The sequence below is a fragment of the Hydra vulgaris genome, chromosome 15, assembly GCF_038396675.1.
Source record: "Hydra vulgaris chromosome 15, alternate assembly HydraT2T_AEP".
NCBI classification, from domain to species: Eukaryota; Metazoa; Cnidaria; class Hydrozoa; order Anthoathecata; family Hydridae; genus Hydra; species Hydra vulgaris.
This window is the reverse complement of record NC_088934.1, coordinates 50,488,860-50,513,576: the sequence shown is the minus strand read 5'-3', so window position 1 is coordinate 50,513,576 and position 24,717 is coordinate 50,488,860. Positions and strand designations below refer to the sequence as shown.

The following is a 24,717-nucleotide window of genomic DNA, read 5'->3' as shown; positions in this document are numbered from 1 at the left end:
CGGATCATGCATTAATCGAAGAAATAAGTAATGGACCATTTCTATGAAAAACTTGCTTTCAAAATATAACTAAAAATAAAATTTTTCTAATCTTTACTTTAGACAAGATCAAAAAACAAAGTAACTAAACTGAAAAAGTCGTCACATTCTTTCTTCATCGTCTGACTATTAATTCGTTTTAAAATAAAAGTTTCACGCTATAGTTTATTTTTATTTATAATATCTTATCATATTGTTTAGCGTTTAAAATATCTGCATGGAATTGCATTGTAATTTACTTCATTCCTTTTTATTTTTAAAGTTTTGATTTTTGTTTTAAATAGTAACATTAACTAACGGCGATAATGTAAACAGGTATTGGCGATAAGATAGTATATGTCTTTACCTTGCTCCGGCTATTCATTTTATAAGCACCATCTCTTTGTAAATATAACTATAAAGCAAAGAAAATTAGAAAAAAAAGCTGCAAAAAAACTGCTTTTTTTTTACTTTATCTTTATTTTTATTTTTAGGTATACTTGTTTAAAGCTTTTTTTCTTCTTATTTTTATTTCAACTTAAGGAATGTTTTTTTCTTAAAATTAACTATAAAATTAAAAAATAATATAAAAAAAAGCACCCAAAGAAAAGTTTATTATTCAAAAAATTAAAAAAAAAATTAAAAAAAAAAACACCGAGAAACCGGCAGACTCATCTACAGAACAACCCACAGACAAACCGAAAGAAAAACTCACAGACCAATTTACGAAGTCAATTCACAGACCAACCTTAGGAATAATAACGGTGCATAAACTAGATTTATAATTTCTTGAGGGTATTCTGATTTAGTGCAAGTTTGCATCATTTATCTTTATATAAAAAGTTGTTTTTTTTTATTTTTTTATTTTTTTGTTTTTGTCTTTTTAGAAAATATCTAAAACATTTCGAGCTACTTACGCGAGAGCGTTTAGAGGAGTTAATGTTTGTGATTAAAGGTCGTTTACTAGATATTAATTATATTTATATAATTAATATCTATAATTATGTTTTTTAATCTGCCTTTAACATAGTTGAATGTTAAACAAGTAAACCTTTAAAATAAGTAAGTACATATATATATATATTGTTATTTAAAAGCTACATTACAAACATTACTGGTGATTTTTAAAAGTCAATAAATTATAGTCATTTAGCAGACAGATAAAATATCATTAACTCATTCTGAGTAGGCTAAAATAAACGAATGTAGAACCATAAAGCTTTTGTTTGATTTAATTTAATATAGGCAAGGCAACCAAATATATGACTGAATTTACCCTGATGCCAGGGTATGCAAATCTGATTCTAAATTAGCTGATTTGTGTTGAAAGGCAGTTTTAGGAGCCCAGAAAATTTGACTAAATACTCAGGAAAGACTGAACAATGATAAATTAAATTGCGTAAAAAAGCAGTATTATTATTTTTAATAATAAAAATATTCAAACAAAACGAAAGAAATAAAAAATAGCTGCATTGAAAATAAATAAATGGCGGCAACATGTAAACCTATTTTACTGCATGCGTTATTATGCATTGTTTTTCAGGGACGACACCAACGAGAAACATTCAAGGCAATTTGTTTATACTATAAAAATTTGTCTCATCATGAGTTTGATCTGGTAAACAATGGTTAAAGGAATTCTAAAATGTGTACATGTAAATGTTCACCACAATATTGGAAAGTTAGAGCCTTGTAATTCCTTTAAGTTCGAGTACATGATTGGGAAGAGGTACTTAATTATTTAACTTGAAAATAAATTTCATGGTGATATAGTTGTATAGTTAGCAGCCCAACTAAATTTTGAATTTAGAAGAATCTATGAACTTTTAAAACAATTAATCTCAACAAAAAAAGTTTGGCTCCTGAAGAAAATTGATCAAATAAAAAAGGACGTCCGATTTAACTTTAACGTTAAATTTTCAGAAAAAGTAGATAAGCTTGTTGACATTTAACAAGAACACATACAACACTCCAACAGTAACTGAGTTTGCATTTTTGTTTTAAAACTCACTTTAACATTAATTTAATATACAGGTTTTTCAAAGAAATGGTCCGATGAGGAGAATACATAGGAAGTTTTTTAATAAGTGATACGCTGCTATATCGTGAATTATTTCCAAAAGGTCAACTGATGAACAATACAGAACTAAAGCAACAAACAGTTATAGAAGAGTAACAGTGACACACGAGTTCGTAATTCAATGTTGCATGAAAAAAAAAATGATTCAAAGCCACAACTAATAAAACTTAAAAATTCATTAAGAAAGAATTCAAATTAGTTTTATCAATGTAATAAAATATTTTATCAGAGTGTAACCCCGACAGTAAGTGTGATGTTTACTTGTGTTCCTTTACGGTGAGTTTTTAATTAGTTTCAGCACCCTGTTAAGAACATTATAGGTTTTGAAGACATGGTTTTAAGAAGAAAGTGTATTGTTGCCGTCAAACAACTCAGTTAGTTCAAAAAATATGGTAGGATTATTATCACAATGACAGCGAATTCTAAATGAAAAAAAAAGTTGAGAAAAACCACTACCCAGGTGACGCTGCAAATAAAAAACCTGATTTTGTTGCAATAGCCTTTATTTATTTATATTTATGTATTTATTTTATTTCCAATTATTTTTTTTTTGATTTACCTTTATTATTTATCTTTATAAAATATATTTTAAAAAATACAAATAAGTATATCAATAAAAATAAAACCTAAGGAAAACTCAAAGAAGAACTTGTCGAAGAGAACCGCTAGAGTTTGAGACAAAACATTTTTTAATATTAGGCTTTTTAAGGGTGTTAATGGTTTTTGGGGTGCTTATGATAATCTTATGATTGAGTTTGCCTTTGTAAGTTATAAGATGTTGGTTCCAGTGAATATAAGTTCATATCCTTAGTTTTTAAGTAAATATTATCTTCCTCTTTTTTTTTTTCACATTATACTTTTTAATTAATCAATTTTCAAGTTTTATTTTCATCTTGTTTATTAGATATTTTGAAATTCAGTTGTTCTACTTTGTGGTTAAACATTTTTGATATTATATTCTCGTGTAAATAAATAACTTTAAAATGAGTCCGTTAAAATTAAGAGTAATCCCTTGTTTTTTAGCTGAGTGAGTTGTCCGCCAAATTTATGGAGTAAATATATAACAGAGTCAGTCCGTTGAGTCCGTTAAATTATTTTTACGGAATATTAAGCAAAGTTTGCATAAAAGTTAAAAATCGTAAGCACTGTTAGAAAATTTGAGTATCATTGATGAAAACATCCGAAAATATCCTTTTGAGGGGTGATAGTGCATACCAATGTGATATCATTCCAAGTATTTTTAAAATCCAGGATTGGCGTCCAAGAGAGAAATTTGCATTTCAATGTTTTCCTATAATAGTCATAATTAAAACCCATATTCTTGATTAAAAAACTTTATTGAACATCGTTTTTTTCTGAATTTCATTCAAAAATTATACATTTTTTAAAAATAGCAAAGCAACACATGAACAAAAGAGGGTTCTAAAGACTAGTTTAAAAAAATAAATTAAAAATAGGCTTCTATTCTACACTACCAAATTTTTTTTTCTTTCTGTTTGGAATGCCATTACACTAACTAAACATGCTTACTGTTAAAGTCAACAACACAGTTAAGCAAGTGCTTTTCATATTCTGGGTGAGTTGTCTGCCTCTTTAACCGTTCCCATTGAGGCTTAAAATTTGAATTAAGTGCTTCTGTGGCTTGTTCACTATAATAATATCACTATAAAGGCCAAGACCTTTATGATTCTGAGAGATAAACTGAGACACATGGAAGAATACAGCATGAACCTTTGGTGTGATGGTTGCAGGAATATCATGGTATGAACTTCTGAAGTTTTCAATGTGTTCTTGGTAATTTTTATCAAGCTGTATTCCAAAACAAGCCACGACCACTTTTTCAAACTTTCTGAATGTATCAATGAATGGAAATGCTGCAAATGCAGCTGCAGCTTCAGCCTTTTCCTGAAGAATGTCTACATTTTTAACAGCTTTTGGCAGTGGTTTCCATGAAAATGTTCACCATGGTAAGGCTGCAGAGGGATGTTTAATGCCTTAGGCCAAGTCTTGCATTCTGGCCAAATGTTGACCAAGTTTTTGTAGAGATTATTGACAACACCAAGAAGCAAGTGAAGTTCCATGGGTGGGATTGCATCCAGAATGAGGGACTCATCTGGGAAGTTCAACAAAGGTGAGTGGATGACATTTCCAAATTGTTTAGCCTTTTTCACATCATTTCCATGAGCAATGAATTCTTGGTGTGCTTTTTTAATGCCTCTAAATGTTCTCAAAATATCACATAGTCCAAGTTTTGAAGAATTAGTATCACACTAACAACATGGATGTTTACTGGCACGGGATTGAATTCCACAGATGATATTTGCAACTTTCATGTCACAAGACAAAACAAAGTGAATTAAGTTTGACTGTGTTAGTTTCAAAAGGTTTTGTATGTTTTCATATGTTTCTGGCATTTCTTCAGAGATGGCAATTAAAAGCTGTTTTTTTACTCCAGAGTCTTTGAAGGAAGAGCTGCAAAGCTTTAGTGATTTTAAGACTGGACTTGTTGGTTCTGGAGTTGTCTCAAGAACACCCAGACTCATTTCAAGAAAGTCTCCACCCTCATCAATTCCAATCTTAACAAGAGGCTGATCAGAAACATTTCGTGCAGATAACACAAACTGAAGTAGGCTGGCAACATCCTTGCAATGTACAACTTCTCTGATTGTATCACAAATGGAAAATTTCACTTTTGAAACAGTGAAGTAGTCATTCAGCAACTTTCCTTGTTCTGAAAATTTTTTAGCAAAGTAAGGCTCAACAACTTTTTGAGGGCTGACGAAGTTTAGTGTTGAAGCAAGTTGTTTCATGCGATTGTTGGATAACCTTGTATTAAGCTGAACTTTTACCAAGCTTTCAGCAGGAAGTGGTTCCTTGAAAAGTTGAGTTGGTGCTGCTTTTCCTAAAACAAAATTAAACATTTTTTAAAAATTGAATTATTAATTAATAATTCAATTTTTAAAAAATGATAAATAAATAATTAAATTTATTAATATTGGCTTTCTAAGGCATAAACAAGAAAATAATAATTTCTAAATTAATCAAGTAGACATATCAAGTTTGAATGGTAATTTAGGACCTCCACTTGCTTGGCAAAGTCGCACGGTACCATTGGGTGATGAATCACGTGTTTTCAACACAGAAGAAGCCACAACCTCTTCAACTTAGGTGTCTTCTTTTTCCAGCCTTAGTAGGTTAACCCGTCTTGTTACAGGGGTACAATGATGTGGTAATCCTGGTCCAACTATTGTAAGACAATGTGAACATCTCATATGAACTATGGGAGGGCTTCTCTCTGGGATAACATTGCTGGTCATTGGTAATGGTGTTTTTCTATTGGTTTTTGCAATTTTGCAAATAATGCAGTTGCAATCAGGTGAATTTCGTGTGGGTTGTTTCACAAGGATGGAAGAAAATTCATAGAGGTTAGGAAAAGACTTTTTACCCTTTCCTTCATCAATTTTCTGAAGATGGAAACGACAGTTTGTGCACATCCCATGTGGAAGTCTATAATCATTTAAGTCAAAAGGTTCTGCTGAATGTTTTGTCAGTCTGCTTATCAGAAAGGGTGTCAGTGATCGGTCACTTTTTGACATGCAAAGAATGCAAACAAAGTTTCGGCACTCAGTGTGAGATTTTGCTTTGTTTGGCATTTCAAAACTTTAATTTCTTCACTTAAATATTTTTCAAAATAACTAAAAACACAAAAAATTCAAGTTTAACCGTAACAGAAAACAATAATAATTTTGACAAATTTTAAGCTGTAGGGCTGTGAAAAATAAAAAAAAAACACTCAATTTTTATCAAGTGCAACTTTAATGCTTATCTGTTTCAAATTAAACCTTAAGAAATGCAGTATTTGGTTGTTTAATTCATTTTTTTTTCAAGCAATGATTTCATTTTTTTCTGTTTTAAGCAAATATTTAAATGCAAATTTCTCTCACGGATGCCAATACTGGATTTTAAAAATACTTGGAATGATATCACATTGGTATGTACTATCACCCCTCAAATGTATTTTTTCGGGTGTTTTCATCAATGATACACCCTAAAATTTTCTAACAGTGTAAGGTATCGTTTTTTCATGTTATAATAAAACGTTAAAAAAAGGACATTTTCGGAACTATTACTTCGCATGATAGCAACAAAATAATTTTGTGAAATAAAACTACAAACATTAGAAAATGTTTCTAATGTTAGTTGAATTAATAATACTTCCTTAAGCTTTTTAATTCAATGCGATCGTTATATATAACTAAATGAATTTCACCATTCTTCGTTATGGCTAATGTTAGAAACAGCAAAAAAAAATATTCAGTCAAGTTAATACATTTATAATTCAGTTTATAAAATACTGGATAAATTTTTGATATGGTAGACAATGTGGGTAATTCAGTTTTGATCTAAAATTATCTAAGGCAAAATTTTTTTCTAGTTTTTTCTCACTCCTTAACTTTGTGTGTACAAAGCATGTATGTATATGTGTACGAGCACTTGTGTGTACAAAGCATGTATTTATATGTGAGCACTTGATAAAAAATGCAAGTTTTTCTACATCTTCTATATTTTCATTATCATTATCTACAAGAATGAATCGTTAAAAAGAAAAATTGGGCCAATTTAACGCCTCAGTTTCTAAATTATTTTAGATAATAACAAAAAAATCTCAAACAGTAATCATAAACTATATTTTCTGTTACAACAAAAATAATTACCCTTGCAAACAATCCAATCAGTTAATTTTCTGGAGTATCCATAAAATTTTTTAACATAATCTGAGGAAGAAGATGTTTGGGATGATACGCTACATTTATTATTTTCATTGAGAAGCTAAATAATGGAACTGAATAATTAAACAGTGTTAAGGTAGTTCACCACTAAAAAAATATACATTTTCATTAAAATTTGGTTTTTGAGATTTCTTTTGATTTATAGTAGTTTAACATAGCTGTAAACGTTTCTGGAGTCTGTTTTAACATGCCTTGAGTTTTTTTTGAGGTATTCTACTTTATTTTACCTTAACAGACAACTTGACCATAGCAACAGCCCCTAGCAACACAAACTTAGGTTTATAATTGCCCTTTCTCTTGGTCTTAGCATTAGTTTTTTTTGTCAAATTTGGTTAGTTACGCATTAGTTTAGAAGGTCAGCATGGTTTGACAAAAATATAGAATAATTTAGTAAACACACAAACGTCTATTAAACGTGAAAACAACGTTTCAACAAAATGTTCAGATTTGGCGATTATCCGTTTAGAATGAAATCTAGATTAACGTTTAGAACAAACGTCCATAAAACTTCTATATTCAAACGTATTTTAGACGTCTATTATAGGATTATTATACGTACTTAAAGCGTTTAGATTTTAAATAATTTAAGTTTTGATCTAGTCTAATTAACGTATATAAAGCGTTTAGTCGTCTAAGTAAAAGCGTCTAAGTAAAAGTTAAGTGTCTAAGTAAAAAGTATATTAAACTTTTAGATCTTGTCTAATAGTTTGTTTGATTTAGTTAACGTAATTTCAATATATTTAAGTTTTAAAACTTATATAAATTAAAATTACGTTATAACTTTTTAACTTTGAATAAGTAATAAGAGCAATATAGGTCTTGAAATTTATAAATAAGATACAGTTATAAAAGTAATGAAATTTATGAAGATATAGTTATAAAAGACCTGGTCTTGTTTTTATATTTTTACTATTATAATATGTTTGTATACTTTTATGCTATACTGTTTATACTATACCGTAATGGTTACTTTGAATAGCGGGATAACTTAGAATACAAATCTTTTTTTTTTCAAGTTATAATTATGGCAAGAACTTATATAAAACTGTTCAAACTTTAAATATTAAACTGTTAAAAATAGTTTATATTTAATTATTTGTAGTTTTAATTTGTTTATTGGTTGTCATTGTTCCTTAAAAAACGAATTAAATATTTGGGATATTTTTCTTAAATAAATTAGTCAGAATACTTTGTACACTGCTTCAGCTAGTGTAGCAGCTTGTTGCCTAATTTGCATAATTTTTGTTTATAAATTTATTAAGCATGTAAAACCTAAAGAAGCTTGTTAGCCTACTATAGTTATGTTACATTGCTATAACATAAGATACTTTATTGTATACATTTTTTCGCATACTACATAGTGGGGTAACTTTGAACAAGATTCAAAATTAAAAAGTATTAGAGGAAAATTCTTGATCCATCGAAAACCTCATGTTCCAAAAAAAGGCACAAACTATTACAAAAATAAACCTTTTTTGTTGTTTCTTTACTTATAAACATTGTATTTGTCAGATCAAAAGGTAATCAGCAACTTAGTAGCTTAGTGGTTTTCAAAGAAATATGGGATTTACTCATTAGATATAAGTATCAACTTCAATCAATTGCCCGATGGTTTTTGTACTTTTAGTAAGCCAAGCAGTAATTAATGTACTTTGACAATTGTTTCATGTTGATATGAAGGAAAAAGCAGGCTCAAAGAGGAAAGAAAAAATTACTTTTGCACTGTTTAAAAGTTTGTTGTTTTTTTTGAAGTTTTTCTCCATAGTCTGTTAGTAAAACTGATGAAAATGAAACTTTTTTATTCTAGTTCACTTAAAACTTAATTAAAAACAAAATAAAATACAATAAATAGGTGTTTGTTATACAACAATATTATATTATTTTAGCAATAATAAATTAATGTGAAACAAGACTCTTGTTTTTATTAAATTTTAAAACAAAGCAATGCGTTTTTGAATAGGTTTTGCTTTTACAAAAAAACGCATTTCAAAGTTACCCCATTTGTAGGGTAACTTTGAATGACTGTTTAAATTAATATTATACAAAATCCTTCTATTTAAGTATTATTTTGAATTTGATTTATGCAAGAGTCAACCTTAGTCCCGATATTCATTTTGTTAAATTTCAAATATTGTCAATAGTGAAGGAAGAGCAAGTAAAAATATTTCAAAAACGTTCAAAAAAGTAAACCCCGGTTTACGGTACTTTTATTTTATAAAACTATATATAAAGTTATAAGCTTGAATAAAACGTTTTCAAATAGTGGAGATTTAGAGAAAAAGTGTTTGTGCATTATATTTGTTTATATTTTGATAATTAAAAAAATTAAATGATGAAGTTTTTTTGCAGTGAAAATTTTTTAGTAACAATTTTTATCACATATTTTTTAAATTTAATCTCATTAGCAGAAAATAAAAGATTACATTAAGATTAAGTCAAAGATTTCTAATAAAATTATTAAACTCGTAAACAAATATTTTGGATCACTGTTTACTCTGGTTAAAGCATTATCAAAAATCTTCCTAGAATACCGTCTACCGTTTGTTCATCTTGCACCTGTTTGTGCAACATTATCTTCTACATTCGTATCCTTATCGTCTGATTTCGTAACTTGATTTGAAACCGCAAAAAATTAGGCTAAAATAGTTAGCATTTTAAATGTACATTCATTCAATCAAAATTGGAATTACACAGAACAACTTTGAATACAGAGGGTTTTTTGAATACAAGTTTCCGAAATTTCCTGTACCATCTATGTTTAAGTTTGACATTAAAAGTTTGTAACGTTGCAACATAACATATGCAGTGGTTTTTGCCAGCTCTGTTCCACCAATTTTCTTTAGCAAAAGTAACTAAATTAAGCTAAAATGAATCTAAAACAATAAAATAAATATTTAGTTGTTAAACCTCTTGATTATTCCAAAATGAATACCTACTGTTATACAATCATACTAGCGTTTTCAAAATGAATTTAAACTGTTTATAAAACTTACGAAATAAGTTCTTGCAGCAGGACTTTCATAACGAGAGACTAGCAACTCATATTTTTTAACTGTGTCAATGTGGCCATCAATAATTTCTAAAATATCGAAGTCCAATCTAGCTTTCTAAATGCCATTTGTTGGCATTTAGAAAGCTAGATTGTTGCAAAAAGAACTTTTTAACATCAATGAATTAAAATGGCGCACCCGACACTCGTTTATTATTTATTTATCTGTCGTTTTGCTTTCAGTTGGTGTAAGAAAGTGAATCTTGAAAACGCATTTAAGTCTAATTTAATTATTTAGTCAATAAAAAATAATTTTTAACAAGTTTGTTTATTTCGTTTTAATTATGCCTAGTTAAACCGCTGTTATGTGAGTCTTCTAACCAATAGCTATATTACTATATTATATAGTATTACTATAGTAACAGCAATAAAAGTTAAACATAAAGTTAAAAAGAAACATATTGGGCCAGGAAAAAAACTAATCAGAGTTTTTTCAGATGGCTCATGGAAAAAACGCGGATATGTTTCACTGAATGGTTTGGCAACCACGATATCAGAAGGACAATATATTGATTTTGAAGTCTTTTGCAAGTATTGTGTAGTTTTCTCTTAGAAATATCACATTAAGTCAAAATGTTTTCTTTTCTTTACTCAATGAGAACTTGTCTCTTACAAAATTATAATCATAATTTATACCTCATTATACTAAATCATATACCTCAATTATTACCATTACAACTCACATTAATATATTTACAATTTCACATTAACCATGTGAACACATTAGTAATTACATACAAAACCGTACAAACATATTAACAACAATTAACTACAAACCACTTGACGTCATGGAACACTGTAACATTTAACTTTATATAGTTACACTCCTCTTTGACCCTTAAGGATCATATAAACAGTAACCAATAAATTTTTTTGGCACGCATTGCTCTAGAGTACGTCTTAGCTAAAGTATGTGTATTTCCTGGGGACTATCCTCGACCTCGATGTTCACTTCACTCACGTCAGCAATTCCTTCAACTTGGTCCTGATTGTTTTCAACAACTTCTTTGCAATTATTGCCCATATCTCTTTCCACGTCCGGAATGAAGCATAGAGGCTGAATTTCACATCGAGATCTAATATGTTTCACGTGGTTACTGTCGTTGGTTTCCACTTGGTATAGCACTTTCATTGGGTAGTTTCAACCAAACTTTATCACCTATTCCTAATATTTTGTTCGTACTATTTTTTGCCAGAAGATTTTTTTTTCTTAATCCTTTAATGACAATTTCATAACTATATATTTTCTCCATCAATCGTACGCCATTTTTGTCGACGGTAACGTTGTACCAATATACTGCTTCCAGTATTGATATCTTAGACCGCTCTGCTATTCTTTTTATTGTACAATGATTTCTTTCCACAATTCCGTTCCCCTCAGTGTAATAAGTGACCCAAAACGTGATACGCACTCCGACTTTCAAGGAAACTCGTCATTTCTTCAGTCTTAAACGTTGCCTCATTATCTGTTGATATTTCGGATGGCGCTCCTCGTTCACAAAAGATAAGAAGGAGAATTCGAACTATGGCAACACTTCCGTGTGAGCTTAACAGTTGTCGCCACAAAGCGTATCTTGAAGGTTCGCAATTGATTAAACTAAGAAATTTGTCAGTTCCAAAATGCGTAATCTCCATGGCCAATCTCTCCCAATTTTTTTTAACATTCAAGGTACTTTTCGACCATTGTACAGGTGCTGGATCTATTGACTGACACGGCTCGCAATTTTTTAATACCATTTGAACTTAGTTTTTAGTTGCATTTGGAAGTACTTCACGAACAAAGTTCAATATTCTACTCACTCCAAAATGTCCAATTCTCTTGTGTATACTCAATTTACCAAGTCGTGTTAAACAATATCTCCTGTTGTAAAATTTCACCGTTTGGAACTGGCAAAGGTGTTCCTCAGTTTTCAGCTGGAGATAAGCCTTGCGTAGATCCATAATTGCTGGTTTGTTTCCTATTCTTCTTAATTTATCAATACACACATCTGAATCTCTTGTATACACGTCGATGAAGTTATTAGCTTCTCTCCAATCCAAAACAGGCCGGTCTTTATTTTCTTTGTTTGTTTGAATCACTGCCATTAAAGGAATTTGTCCTTTGGGCGGCCCCATTACGTTTTCGTTATACTCAAGTAACCATTTCCGCTAGATCCAATACTAAAGTTTGTTTTTGTATTCCGTTTTAGCATGTTTTAATACCGCGTCCATCTCCATCTCTCCATTTCCATTTGACTCTCAATTCCATACCATTAAAAGCAGCTTCGTGATCTTTCTTTTTAAGTTCACTTTTGTTTACTTCATATTTGTTTGAAACTGCAATAACTGGACCCAAACTTCGATGTTCCTGATGGGAAAATAAAAACTCCTTCCAATAATTTAATTGAACTCATACCAAGCATCACATCAACTCCGAAAGGTTGGAAATTCACCAAAATAACTTTGTCGCATATTTTGATATCTTTAACCTTGACATTCACAGTCGCGGATCCAATACACTGATGAACTTTACCTTCAAAAGTTACCACCTTTGGAGAGTTTAAACTTTTATTCTAATTTTTGGACAAAAAATTGTGATTCAGAACTGTCTATGAGCATTCTGTGTCCACCATATCTGTTGCTACCATGCCATTAACTTTTTAATGAATAATACATAACGCGCTGATTCCATTTTTGTTCAGAAGCAAGGTTATGCAGATCCCTCGCTCCTACTTATTTCCCTGTATCTTCAAGCATTTTAAAGCCATATATCCTTTTTTACGCATTTAAAACATCAAAAGATCTTCTTCTGAGACAAGTTCTTTGCAAATGAACAGTTCTTCGCAATGTGGTAAAACCCTTAGCACCTGTAACACACTAAAGGATTTTTTGTAGCTTGATGCTGAGACACGTCGTAAATGGCATTGTTGTCGTCTATCTTCACGTGGTTCAAAGAAGCTCTTACTTTTGGTAACATAATATTGATCAGGTCCTTTGTTGCTTGAAACTGTGATGATAAAAACTCAACAATCCCACAACAAATGCCAAACGTACTGTCTCTTTATACAATGTCGCAAGGTAAGGCAATTGTTTCAAATCAGCCAAAAACACATCAACTCTCTCTCCATCGTATAACTTCCGCTTTATAAAAAGCTCATATGCACTGTAAACATACAATGAGAACGCTGCTAGCAGCACTTGCTCAACTTCCATTGCATCTTGCTTATCTTCAATGCTTAAAGCGTAAACCGAGTACGCAGTTTTTCTAAGAAGAATTGGAAAAAGTAGCTCCAGCTTTTTGTTCTGCATTTCAGCTACTACTTGTGTTCTTTGCATCCGCACCGCAGCATCTGAAGTTCCATCATATGTTTCAAATATATCGAATAATTTCATACTTGAATTCATTGGCCGGTTTGCTTGTAGTTTTCTCTCAGAAATATCACATTAGGTCAAGATGTTTCCTTTTCTTTATCCAATAAGAACTTGTCTCTTACAAAACTATAATCACTATTTATACTAATTTATACCTCAAATATTACCATTACAACCCAATAGACATATTTACAATTTCACATTAACCACATGAGCACATTAGCAATTACATACAAAACCGTACAAGCATATTACCAACAACTATCCAATATAAACGCACTTTAATTAAAAACCACTTGGCGTCACGAAACACAGTAACATTTAACTTAGTATAATTACATATTGTAGGGGATGTAGAATGTGGGAATAAAATAAGAATGACCCAGGTTATACTGAATATAAGGCTAATTATATTTGCTCCTTAAATCACACAGCATCGTCAGGAGCAGTGGAAAGTGCTGGAGTTGTAAAGATATTTAATTGCTCTGTAGAAAAAAATGATTTAATTCATAAATATTATTTGGGAGATTGGGATTTCTCTGCATTTAATGATGTTCTTAACAGTATTCCATATGGAAAGTTTTAAATTGAACCGGTTAGAGTGTGTTGGTCATATACAAAACTGCATTGGTATAAGACTACGTAACCGAAGAAAAGATAAGCATTAAGAGAATCGGTTAACTGGAAAACTGAGAGAATGCGCAGTCAATAAAAGACAAAAATATTTTGGTATGGCTATTTGACAGGCTGCAGCTAATAATTCTTTAACTGAAAATGAAAAGGTATACGAAATGAAAAAAAACATTCGCGCAGTTCTTTACCATAGCACTAATTTTCCGGATCAGTTTCATCACAACGTATTATGTCCAGCGGGTCCTGATAGCTGTTGTAAATGGAAGAGAGGAAACCCTTCAGTTAACAGCAATTACACACCAAAAGTTAATTTACCAGTATGGATGTATGATATTATTAAGAAAGAGTTTGAAGAATTAAGTGATGACAACCTTTTGAAAAAATGCACTCACGGTCGGTCAAACACAGGGATCTATTCTTGGGCCTTTATAGTTTATTATTTATATTAGCGATATTTACTTATCATTTAGTATACTAAACTTCAATATTTTTGCTGACGATACTCAAGTTTTTTATACTCATTCTAATAAAAAGTATTGAAATTATGTATAAAACTAGATATGTGTGGGATAAAACTGATTAAAATTTGTTTACTTTTCATTTATTCATAGCTATATTAGTTATTGTAACATTGCATGGTCAAGCACTTATCCGTCAACACTAACGTGTATTACAAAAAAACAAAAACAAGCAAGCCGTCTTATATTAAATGCTAATAAATACACCAGTGTCAATCCACTGCTTAGAAAGCTTGGAGTGCTGAATGTTTATCTATTAAATATTTATAATATTCCTTTATTCATGTTTAGATAAAAATATCATATGCTGCCTAATATTTTTGAAGGCCTTTTTTATTATTATAGATCATAAATATTAAACAAAGCATTTTTTACTTAATTATCAGGTACCAAAAACTTTGTTAAAACAATCCGATCTCTCAATAACTTATCGAGGGTCACATTTGTGGAACTCATTTCTCCCAAATAATACTACAATTTCAATTCATACTATTATAAGTATTTTAAAAAAAACATTTACTTGATTATGACGTATCTCAAATATTATTTTAATTTTTAATTTTTATTTTATTCTCTTTTATTTTTTAACTTTTCTTTTTGTTAAAATGCGATATCACCCTTTACATCATTACTTATCTTTTTTTACTTTACATTACTCATCATTACTTATCTTTTAAATTTTTTCTATTTTTTTAATTTTAAGTTGTATTGAATTCGGAAAAAAAAATGTAACACTTTTTATTTAAAAGTATTTAATATTATTTTACTGAGATTTCACTGTTTTTTTTTGTATATGATAGCTTAGTTTTTGTTTCTCATTAGAACTCTGTGGAACTCCGCAGGAAATGTGTTCTAATTAAGTGTAGGTTTTTGTCATTAGAAACACATTGTTTGCGATTTTTAAGATATGAACAAAACCATATAAAGTTATTATTTTTGACTCCATAACTTTTAAGTTTGTACTGTAGAATATCATGGTCCACAGTACAAAGGCCTTTGAGAGGTCAATAAACACTCCAAGAGTATATTAATTGTTTTTAAACCCATTTAATACTTCTTTAACTAATTTAATTACTGCATGTTCTACCGAGTGCTCTTTTCTAAATCCGTGATTATTACTGATTATTACTTAAAACTTTGTGAGTTGTGAGATAGTTGTAAAGCCTATTATGCATTATTCGCTCTAGAATTTTAAAAAACATGGGAGTATTGAAATAGGCTTATAATTAGATAACTTTGAGTTATCACCATCTTTAAATATTGGAACCACTCTAGCTAGTTTCAAGGGGTCAGGAAAAACTCTTTAAGAGGTCAGGAAAAACGTTGTTTTTTTTAAAAAAAATTAAAAATAATAAGTAAGAGGTATTCAATTATATAAAAAACTTCTTTAACAAACCAAGAGCTTAAATCATCCAGACCTGCGCTTTTGTTTGTTTTTATCATATTAAAAGCAAATTCAAGTTCATCAGGCGATACCTTAAGTTCATCCATTACATAGTCCACTACTTTTAGATATGATTTTAAAAAAAATTTTCCTGGTGTTTTTTGTTTGCTAGATTTTCGCCCACGTTTAAACAAAAATTATTAAAACTGTCTGCAGTATCTTTTTTTTTTCTTAATTATTGTTCTTTTCATCCTCAGTATATAAATATTTTGGTAAAGTATAATAACGAGTTTTCTTTTCTTTTCCTTTCACTTCCTTTATCCCAAGTTTTTTTGTTATTTCCGATATTATTTTGTAATAAATTTGAGAAATAATTTTTTTTAGCTTTTTTTTTTTCAGATTTTCGAACAGGTTTTTGTAAATTTTATATATTTTTTTCGTTTTGATAATTTTTTTTTAAATATTTTCCATACAGTTTTTGTTTCTTCTTAGAAGGTCTTTCGTAATCCATGGACTTTGTAGACTTGTGCATAGCAAATCAATATTTCGTTCTATAAAGTGAAAATGGTATTTGTAGCAATATTACAATTATAACAAAAATTGTAAGTATTACATATTAGACACTCATGGAACCATGATTTGAAAATAAAGACTGAATATCACAGTTATCGGTAACGTTTTGATGTATAAGTACCAAAAAACTAACATAATATAAATTAAAACTGCTATAATTCCTTAATATGTTTACTAATCCGGTGTTACTTTAAAAAAATTAGCCGGTAAAAAAGTTTATACAGGGTGTTAAATTAGGCGTTAAAAAAGTTAACCTCGCTTTGTAATACCACGTTCACACAAGCAATGTTTGGCGAAACATTGTTCCGCAACAAATGCTCCTTGAACGAAATGTTTCCTGCATTCTTCACATGTAAAATTGGCTTGACGGTACATAAAAGAAAAAACGTGTTAACAAACGTTAAGTGTAACTCGAATAAAAATTAGTGACAAACAATTTTGCAAATACACATTTTTTAAATAATTTACTAAATTTTATTAATTATTAATTTAGTCGCTTTTGACGACAAAAAATGTAGTCCGTCAGTGGTATAGTACCGTTAAAATATATTACATATTATTAAGCTTCCCACCACCATTTAAAACATTTTTTTAACAATGTATTATTTAAAAAAAACTTTATATATCATGGAAATATGGTTTTTTCTTGATATTGATATTTTGTTGATTAAGAGTTTGGATAATTGAGGAATATCATCGGCTTTACTAGGTTGATGGAATTAACTTAGTTTTCTCTACATTTAATGAAAGTGGTTTATTTATAAACGACTCGCTTATTTTATCTTCGTTACTATTATTCATAACTATCTAGCATATTTTATCTTCGTAACTATTTATTCTTCGTTAAATAGTTTTTTAAAAACTTTAATATCTTTATTTAAAATAAATTAGATCCACCTGCAATTAACCTAGTATTTAACCTGCAATTAAAATAGTAAATAATATTTTTCACATTAAATATAAGTAATTTATATAAAAAAAAAAGCAAAAATGGTCCCATAAAACAATCTTGAGGTACCTCACAAGTTATTTAGTTTTTTTTTTTTAATCTTTCGATTCATTCAATAAAATTGCTTCCAGCTAATCAAGTATTCTAGCAACCATAAAAATAATTGGTTTTTAACTCCATAGTGGTCTAGTTTTTAAAAATATTTAATGGTTTACTGTGTTGAAAGCTATATTTTGTAAATTAGATTACTCAGTTTTATTACTGTAAATTATTTCTGGTTGCTTATGTAACACATTCCATTTAATTATATAAATAAACACTTAAATATTCCTCAAAATAACTTTTTGAGCTCATTTTTTAACTAAAGATTAATTATTTTTGATTAAAACGTTTTTTAGTTGTATTTACATAATGTTTTGATTTATTTAATTTTAATTACACTTTTTTTGTAGTTACATAATGTTTTGTAATTACATAATTACAACATTTTCACACAAAACGTGTGTACAAGTTCTACAAAAATAACATTACACAGGAAAATTGTTTACTTATTACCATTTTAAAGAAAATGTTCCGAAAACAACTGTATATTGTATAATTAAAAGACGTAAAGTGGACTGAGAGCTGAAAATAAAATAAAATTTTAAAAGAAATGGTACAAAAATGACAAAAAGTAAAGTCAACCAGCTTGCTGCTTATTTCAACAATGATCCCAAAGGAACCATTAGAAAAGGCGCCAAAAAGTTCAAAACCTTGATCACACACTCATAAATTGTTAAAAACAAAGACAAACATTAAATATTGTTACCAAGAATCAATCGCAAAACGGTCTGAGCACCAAAATGCTGTCGCTTGCCCTTAATGCAGACACTTTTAAAAAAGATTTTTTTTTTTTTAATTTATTTTGGATGACGAATCATATTTTACTTAGTCAAGCTCCACAATTGTTGGGAATGATGGGTATTACTCCAGAGACCTTAAGATTGCTTCTCCAGATCTCAGGTACAAAAAAAGTTAAATTTGAAAGCAAAGTATTGTTATGGTTTGCAATTAGCCCCAAGGTGTGACAAGACCAGTAATCAAGCAATCTGGATATTTTGTTAACAAAAATACGTACAAAAAAAGTTGCATTAAAAATATTTTGACTTCGTTCGTATATGAACAATATCCTGATGACAATTAAGTTTTTTGGTCTGAGTTAGCTTTGGCTCATTATGCCAAAAATATCATTGTTATGCTGGACAGTGAAAGTATCAATTATGTCCTTAAGAAAGATGACCCTACTAACTGTCCTAAGATAAGACCAATTGAAGACTTTTGGGGTTATTTAAAAGGTTTAATCTACAAGAAAAAGTGGAAAGCCAAAAATGTTCAAAACTTAACTGGAAGAATTAAGTATTCTTTTAGAAAAATCACTCCAGAGGTAGTACAGCAGTTTGTAAGCTCAACTAAAAAAAGATTGAATGCAGTTCGTTTTAAAGGATTACCAGAAAAGAATTGATTAACAATGTTAAATGTACATTAGTTAGCAAAATAAAATTAATTTGAATTTTTTTAATGCTTTATTGCAGTACCGTTTTTGAGGAAACACCCGTTATTGTTAATTGGAATATAGCATTATTATGTAGTATATTATTTAAAGTATTATGATTATAAATTATGTTGTATTGAATTACCTCTATACTGTAAACAAAACAAAGATTGAGTACAAGTTTATAACATTAGTTGCATCACCTAATTTAAAAATTGGTGTGACTGTTTGGTTTTTACTTAATTGCAGCCTCACTTCGCTACCTTGTTTTGTTTAGAATAAACGTTTAGGCAACTTTGCAACAGAATGACTAGTCCGCATGTTACGAAGGTGCGAACTTAATCGCGCCACTGCTTAGCTTTACATATGTTTGTCTGTTTATTTTTAAAAAATGATTTAGATAAAAATGTATGATGTTTTGAGTTTCTATTTTCTAAATTTCTAGTGTTGTTCATTTTTAGACAAAGATTTAAGTGGTCCGTATATCGGCATTAAAAATAAATCTTTTCGCAATTGAGAAACAGCTGATGCAATTTGCCGTTTATTGTCTGTGTTTGCATCACAGGTAACTGACTTATTTTGGCTTATTTTCTCATTAACACGAGTTAAAAGACGAAGAACGTCCATTTTATGAGCATTTTCACGAAAAACAGATACAACAGCTTGAATAAACCATGAACCATTTCTAGCATTTCGCCAAGCGAAGTATCCAGGTACAGTTGAATAAGCATACAAAAAATCACTTTCAGACGGAAGATTGAGAACCTTTTCTTTTTTACTTTTTTGCGGTAAAGATCCTGGTCCATCAACTTGATCCAAGGAACTCATATATTCTGACCCTTGACAAGCTTGAATAAAAAACAACTTAGGTTTACCCGCTAAATTTATTGTGCGAAAAAGCTTCGTTATATCTCGTATTTTTAAACATGTATCTGTGCAGTATATTATTCCTTCATTGCCATGAGTTAACACTGCAACTACGCAACAGCTCAATTTAGAATAATTTTGGTTTGCTGCATTTTTTAATATACGTACTACGTCAGCAGAAGTAGGATTATCAAATCTATCTACTATAAAACCCATTTCTAAAAAAAGATTGCAAAGGCTTTCTGCATCAGCATCTGTACCTGATCTAGGATATTTTTGCATACCAGAAGATTCCATAAAGTCCTTTACATTTATTATTGTTAAAATTCCTCTTGGAAAAGTGTCCATTTTGTAAAAATAATCGGAATCTAAATTATTCTTCAAGTCAAAAAATTTATCATCTGGTTGTTTTGGAAGATATGTTCTTTGTAAAAATATTATTCCCTCTCTGTCTTTTCTTTCTGATTGTTGAAAAACACTTCCGCTGGCTTCATTTTGAACCGATGGAAATTTAATATTGCGCTTTCCATCAGTCAACTCGTTAGTATTTAGGGTTGCAGATTCTTTATTATAACTTTCTGTAATGGAAACTTCATTTCCCTGAGGATTAGTTAAAACAATTTTTACATCAGCAGCAGAATCAACAATAGAATCAACTTTTTTATCAACATCTGAATCAACTTTTACATCAACAGTAGAATCAACTTTTGCGTCAGCAGCTGTATCAACTTTTACGTCAACAGCTGTATCAATTTTTATGTCAACAGCAGAATCAACTATTACGTGAACCGTAGAACCATCTTCATGAAATATTATTGTATTCTCATCGAAATCTAATGTTTCCTGTACATCCGTTATTTTAAAAGGTGTATCTAACTCATCAACCGTAATTTTTTCAGGATTTCTTTTTGTTAAGTTGCTTCCCATTTTTTTTTTTAGATAAACTCTTTATTTAGAGTATGAGAAAAATAAAATATTATAATACCTCCTTTATTATTTAGCAAATAATTTATTTAAACGCAGAAATTTTTCTGCATAATTATTCAAAGTAAGTATAGACATTTAAATCAAAATTACAAAATCCTTTAAAACGATTTATATATAAGATATGCAGTATGTAATAATTTATAAAATTAAAAAGAAAGAAACAGTAAATAGAGTTAATATATCTAATATATTGTTTTTTACAATATCTTTTATAAATAGATAATTTTAAAAAAATGCTATTAAAAAGTTTATATATTTAACTTTATATATTTATCTATATATAAATATATATATATAAATATATATATATATATATATATATATATATATATATATATATATATATATATATATATATATATATATATATATATATATATATATATATATATATATATATATATATATATATATATATATATATATATATATATATATATATATATATAATAACTTTTAATTGGGTGAAACTTTAAAATGAAGCTAAAACTAAGTTTAAAAAGCTAACAAGTTATAAGCAAACTTTAAAACAACAAGCGATTACTAAAAAAAATATTTTCATTTCTTTAAAACATCTAAATAAACGCAATTGAAACGTGTCTGTGATTATAAACTTGTTCACTAATATATTTAGAAGTTTTTTGTCTTTACTAATCCCAAATTTATATAGAAAAAGTAGAAGAGCTTAAGTTATATATTTTAGGTTGATCTTCATTGTGTTTATCTTCACGACGTTTCGATAAACGATTTATATTTCTAAAGTTATCATAATTTGTAAATTATGAATATTCCTCATATATTTATGAATATTCCTCATATATACGAGAAGCCCATCTACAAAACGCGCTAAGTCACACAAGTAAAAATTATGAATTAATTCCAATTCCAGTTTTTATATACATATATATAAATATTGGGACAATTAAAAGCTTTTTTTGTCCTTAAAGAGACAAAAATATTTTAATTTTTATTGATGCGCAACTATGAGTATTTCAGTTTTTCGTCTTTTTCTCAAAATCGTTTTACTCGGACTTAGCGAGTTTTGCAAATGGTCTCCTCATACGACATCTTTAACTTAAATTCTTTTATTCGACTTCTTGGGCGTTTATTTGTCTATTTAACTTTTTATCAGAGTTGTTACGACATAATATGTCTGGCAGATCTGTCGACATATTTTCAAACATATTTTCTGACGACATAAAATATGTCCCACATATTTTCGATTGACATATTTTGACATAATTTTATGTCTGAATTATTTTCTGCTGACATAAAATATGTCAGACATATTTTCTGTCGACATATTTTGACATAATTTTATGTCTGAATTATTTTCTGCTGACATAAAATATGTCAGACATATTTTCTGTCGACATATTTTGACATAATTTTATGTCTGAATTATTTTCTGCTGACATAAAATATGTCAGACATATTTTCTGTCGACATATTTTGACATAATTTTATGTCTGAATTATTTTCTGCTGACATAAAATATGTCAGACATATTTTCTGTCGACATATTTTTACATAATTTTATGTCTGAATTATTTTCTGCTGACATAAAATATGTCAGACATATTTTCTGTCGACATATTTTGACATAACTTTATGTCTGAATTATTTTCTGCTGACATAAAATATGTCAGACATATTTTCTGTCGACATATTTTGACATATTTTTATGTCTGAATTATTTTCTGCTGACATAAAATATGTAAGATACATTTTATGTCAGCATATATACCGAGTTAAGCAAAAACATTTGTTGCTTTTTTGCAATCAATTATAATTGGAGGTCAACAAAAAAAAAAATTTTTTCTGGTGCCGAGCAAACAGCTTGTTTTTTTTTGATTGCATTTCACATTTTGATTTCAAATATGCAACTCATTTTTTACCATCACGTCAAGTTGTAAAGATATTTGGGTTCAGATCTTTAGTATTTGGGGTAAAGTCCCTAATATTGTCAAAAAAAAAGTTGTTCAAAAGTATGTCAACTTGGGTCTCAAAAAAAGCGTATGTTAGAAGATAGTATAGAGATTTTAGAAAACATAAAAATTTTTCCTTAAAATTTTTTGACAAAAAAATTATTTGAAAAAATGCTAAAGACTTTTAAAAAAATGTCAACAAAATGTTTTTCAGCAATAATACAAAAAATACTTATTTTTATTACAAACGAATAACATCTTTAAAATCTCTATAAAATACGCTTTTTTTGAGACTCAGGTTGACATACTTTTGAACAACTTTTTTTTCGACAATATTAGGGACTTTACCCCAAATTCTAAAAATTTGAACCCAAATATCTTTACAACTTGACGTGATGGTAAAAAATGAGTTGCATATTTGAAATCAAAATAAGAAATCCTACATAAAAAACAAATTGTTTTCTTGGCATCAGAAAAAAATTTTGTTTTTGTTGACCTGTGATGTGCTTCATAAAACTTTTATTTTAAATCCTATAATCAAATATCTTTTGTTTCATAAAGGTCTTTTTCTGCCCTTTTTAGCGATGTATCATTTGATAGTATTGACAAAGTATTTTTAGCGATGTATCATTTGAGAGTATCGACTAGTATTGATGCATCATTTGATAGAATTTGATAGTATTTGATAGTATGGATTAGTATTGGCGATATCCCTTATTAGAATGTAAAAACCATCTCAAGCTGAGTTTTTATTACTGAAAATGGTTTTTATTAATATGACTAAACTTAAAATTATTCTCTTGATTAAAATAATATTTAAAAAAAAAACATTTTTAGCTATTTTTAACTAATGGTTGATTCATTCAATAAATTATTCTCCATTTTTGACTTTAAATCGTAAGGAAAACGAAAAAAATAATTATTCCAATAAATATTTCACTCAAAACATTTTATGCAAGTTTATGGCAGATAATTATGCTGTTATAATGCAATAGTCAATTATTTTATTGTTAAATAAATAATAACTATTATAACTAAAAGTATATTATTCGTAATTAGTTATAAATTATTACCGGTTAGTCTTCTTAATATGAATTTAATGAGCTGAATATAACTTTTGTGTAATATTTCAAATTCTTCAGCTTAAATGAATTTAATTTGCCACGAATTTTTTGAAATTCTGTGAACCGTTTTTTTCATAGAATCTTTTGAATTCAATTTTTCATAATGAAATCTTTTTCAGGATCAACTAATAATTAAAAATAACTGAAAAAGTTTTTTTTTTATTATTATTTTAATCAAAGAAATAATTTTAAGTTTAGTCATACTAATAAAAACCACTTTCAATAATAAAAACTCGCCTTGAGATGGTTTTTACAATCTAATAAGGGAAAGCGCCAATACTAATCAATACTAATCAATACTATCAAATACTATCAAATGATGCCTCAATACTAGTCAATATTAGTCAATACTATCAAATGTCAATATTAGTCAATACTATCAATGTCAATATTATTCATAATCAATAAATAAGTCATAATCAATAAATAACTCAATAAATGCCAATATTAGTCAATACTATCAAATGATACATCGCTAAAAAGGGCAGAAAAAGACCTTTATGAAACAACTGATGTTTGCTTATAGGGTTTAAAGTAAAAGTTTTATGAAGCATAATTGATTGCAAAAAAGCAACAGATTTGTTAAACTATTTTCACTTAACTCTGTAAATTAAGTTAAAATGCGCAATAAATTTGTCAGATTGATTTTTTCTTTAAGAATATCAAACAGCAAATAATTCAGATATAAAATTATGTCAAAATATGTCCATAGAAAATATGTCTGACATATTTTATGTCAGCAGAAAATAATTCAGACATAAAATTATGTCAAAATATGTCGGTAGAAAATATGTCTGACATATTTTATGTCGGCAGAAAATAATTCAGACATAAAATTATGTCACAATATGTCGACAGAAAATATGTCTGACATATTTTATGTCAGCAGAAAACAATTCAGAAATAAAAATATGTCAAAATATGTCGACAGAAAA

The 24,717-nt window shown here is 28.7% G+C and overlaps 1 protein-coding gene across 1 annotated transcript; it reads right to left on the bottom strand.

Moving 5' to 3' along the window:
- Positions 1-19,285: 19,285 nt before the first annotated feature.
- On the bottom strand, positions 19,286-20,688 carry LOC100208228 (caspase-3). The gene has a single exon (XM_065818752.1). It carries the CDS (start codon positions 20,668-20,670, stop codon positions 19,318-19,320), a length of 1,353 nt encoding a protein of 450 aa, XP_065674824.1. The 5' UTR covers positions 20,671-20,688; the 3' UTR covers positions 19,286-19,317.
- Between the last annotated feature and the right edge of the window lie 4,029 nt (positions 20,689-24,717).